The 3,191-nt window shown below is 70.5% G+C and overlaps 1 protein-coding gene across 1 annotated transcript; it reads right to left on the bottom strand.

Moving 5' to 3' along the window:
- Positions 1–488: 488 nt before the first annotated feature.
- On the bottom strand, positions 489–2,906 carry ELFN1 (extracellular leucine rich repeat and fibronectin type III domain containing 1). Its single transcript, XM_055408842.2, has one exon. The coding sequence runs from the start codon at positions 2,904–2,906 to the stop codon at positions 489–491; it is 2,418 nt and encodes an 805-aa protein (XP_055264817.2).
- Between the last annotated feature and the right edge of the window lie 285 nt (positions 2,907–3,191).

Below are 3,191 nucleotides of genomic sequence, written 5' to 3'. Positions count from 1 at the left end.
GTCTGTGCATGTGTGTCTGTGTGTGTGTGTGTCTGTGTGTGTGCGTGTCTGTGTGTGTGCGTGTCTGTGTGTGCACGTCTGTACGTGTGTGCGTGTCTGTGTGCACGTGTCTGTGCGTGTGTGTGCGTATCTGTGTGTGTGCGTGCGTCTGTGTGCGCGCGCGTGTCTGTGTGCGCGTCTGTCTGTGCGCGCATGTGTCTGTGCGTGTGTGTGCGCGCGTCTGTGTCTGTGTGTGTGCGTGTGTGTGTGCGCGCGTGTGTCTGTGTGCGCGTCTGTCTGTGCGCGCATGTGTCTGTGCGTGTGTGTGCGTGCGTCTGTGTGTGCGCGCGTCTGTCTGTGCGCGCATGTGTGTGTGCGCGCGTGTCTGTGTGTGCGCGTGCGCGTCTGTCTGTGCGCGCATGTGTCTGTGTGTGTCTGTGTGTGTGCGCGCGTGTGTGCGCCGTGAGGCTTGGCTCACAGGCCGCGGCGCGTCCTCGGCCCGCGCCGGCTCAGGGCTTGTGCTGCGCCGACACGCCCTTCCAGTAGTCCAGGATGTCGTGCAGGTCCTCGTCCTTGGCGAACTGCACCTTGCGGCGCAGCGCGTGCCCGGCCGCCACGCACTCCGCGGCGTCCCGGTGCCGCCGGCGGCCGAGTCCGAGGCGGCCCCAGAGGCTGCGGGAGGCGCGGCGGGCGCATTCGGGGCTGGCGGCGTAGCTCAGGTGGCGGTACTGCGGCGACAGCGGCGCGTAGGCCAGGTCGCGGGGCCGCGTCCGCGTCAGAGGCTCCAGGATGGAGGGCTTGCGGCCGCCCAGGCTCTCGGGCGGCGCGGGCGGCTCGGCGGGGTGGGGCCCGGGGTACGAGTGCCGGTGCTCCCCGTACTGCCGGCCCTTTTCGGGCTCGGCCCGCAGCACGGCGGCCGCGGGCGTCACGGTGAGGATGGCCTCCGCCGCGGGCGAGCCCTTCTCGATGTACTTGGCCTCGTGCAGCGCGGGCGGCTCGGCGCGGTAGGGCCGCGGGCTGCGGGCGGAGCCGCTGGACGAGGAGCTGGCCCGCGGGGCCCCAGGGGCGGCCTCCAGGCTGTGGTGCCGCTGCAGGCCGCAGGAGTCCTGGTAGGCAGGCGCCAGGAAGCCGCGCTTGCCGGCCAGCGGCTCGGCCGTGGACACGGCCCCCGGCTTGCCGCCGTGGAAGGAGGTGGACTCGGCCTTGAGGGCGTCGATGCAGTTGTTGATGATCTGGTTGACCTTGTCCACCTCCTTGGCGATGGTGGAGATCTCGGCCACTGAGCTCTGGCTGTCAGGGCCCGGCCGGCCTGGCTCCCCGTCCCTGCGCTCCGCCTGCTCCGCCGCGCGCACCTCCATGTAGCCGCCCTTGCTGCCCTTGGGCGTCCCGCCACCCTCCGCCAGCTGGTACTGCTCCACCTCGCCAGGGGTGGCGGGCAGGTACGGGATGCGGGTCACCGCCTCGGGGCCCAGCAGTGGGCCCTGGGACAGCGGGGCCAGGCCGGGCGCCTCCAGCTCGGGCCCATACTTGAGCTCAATGATGGTCTTCTTGAGGCTGCCGGCCGCCGCAGCAGCCTGCTTCTGCTTGCCCTCCCGCCGCCGCCGCCGCCGCAGGCAGTAGTAGACGGCGCCCAGCACCACCACCATGCCGAAGAGGCAGCCCAGGACGGTCATGATGTAGTGGGTGGCCGTGGAGGGGCTGGGCACAGGGCCCGGCGGGCTGGGCGGCTGCGGCAGGCAGATGGTGAGGCAGGTGTGGTTGTGGTGGAGGCCCGAGCTGCTGGACACCACGCAGTAGGTGTAGTTGGTGAGCGCGTACAGGTTGGTCAGGCGGATCTCCTCCTGGGCCCGGGTCAGCCTGGACACGGTGGACGACTTGCTGTTGTTGAAGTGCTCCAGCGTGTACATGCGGGTGAATGGGCTGGGCAGCTGCACCGTGATGGTGGCCGAGTTCTGCGTCAGCTGCTTGACCTTGATGAGCGGGCGGGCCTCGGCCTGCGGGGCCAGTGTGGGCAGGGCCACCAGCGGCGTGGTGCCGTCGCCAGAGAAGCACTCGTCGTCGGCACAGGGGGCCTCGCTGGGCTCCACGGGCGGCGCAGGGGGCGGCGGGGGTGAGTGGCCAGGTGGGGGGCGGCCAGGCGCCGGGCGCGTCTCTGCCGCATACGGGCTGTCGGTGCACACAGACTGCAGCTTGCCCAGGATGCTGCGCTGGCCGTGGCGGCCCTGGCCCAGCAGGAAGTAGCCGGAGTAGAGCGGTGGGGACTCGCACTGCACGCGGTCATGGGCCTGCGTGGCATTGGCAAAGGCCGCCAGCCAGCGCAGGAAGCCCAGCAGCTCACAGGAGCAGTAGAAGGGGTTGCTATAGAGTTCGCACACGGAGAGCCGGGCCAGGCCTGCGAAGGTGGCGCTGTGCAGGCGCTGGATGCGGTTCATGGACAGGTCCACGTTGACGATGTTGGGGCACTCCCAGAAGGCGCCGGGCGCCACCGCCTCAATGAGGTTGGCCTGCAGGTACAGGTACTCGAGCTTGCCCAGGCCGCGCAGCACGCCCTCCGTCAGGTTGCGCAGCCGGTTGTAGCCGAGCTGCAGCACCTGCAGGTTGAACTGGCCCGAGAAGGCGCCGTCCTCGATGTAGCCGATCTCGTTCTTGGTGAGGTTGAGGTACGTGAGGTTGCCGAAGCGGCTCAGCGCCGCGTACTGCACGCTGCGGATGCGGTTCTCATTGAGCCGCAGGTCTACGATGGTGCTGTTGATCTGCTGCGGGATGGCCTCGTAGGGCGGCTGGTTCTGGCTGCAGATGGCCAGCCACACGAAGCCCTTGTCGCCCTCAATGAGCCAGCAGTCGCCGCGCGCCAGCCCGCCCGCGTGCAGCAGGGCGGCTGCCACGCACACCCACACCCACGGCGCCCCCCGCCCACACCCGGCCATCAGGACCTGCCCGCGGGGGCCGCCCGCTCAGCCTGCCCGGGGCACGGGGTGGGGGCCTGGGCGGCAGGGTGCGCGGGAGGGGAGGGCGCCTGCCTGCTCAGGGGCGTCCCGGGCGCATGGCCACACGGCCCGCGCGCTACGAGGGGAGTGCCTCCCTCACAGCCGGCCGCCTCGCTTCGTCCACCCGTGTCCGGCTGGGGCCTCGGCCTGCTTCCCCATCGGTCCAGCTGGTCCTGCAGAAGATGAAAGGGAAGGTGGGTCAGCAGGTCTCCTGGCGGGCACGGG

This window comes from Moschus berezovskii, chromosome 27 (assembly GCF_049115385.1).
Source record: "Moschus berezovskii isolate FMDL1 chromosome 27, NW_MosBer_1.0, whole genome shotgun sequence".
Lineage (NCBI taxonomy): Eukaryota > Metazoa > Chordata > Mammalia > Artiodactyla > Moschidae > Moschus > Moschus berezovskii.
The sequence above is the reverse complement of the archived record's forward strand: the minus strand, read 5'-3'. Positions and strand labels throughout refer to the sequence as shown.

Bases quoted from the DNA above. Each gene is read 5' to 3' on its own strand.
- ELFN1 (XM_055408842.2), bottom strand. From the start codon at position 2,906: ATGGCCGGGTGTGGGCGGGGGGCGCCGTGGGTGTGGGTGTGCGTGGCA.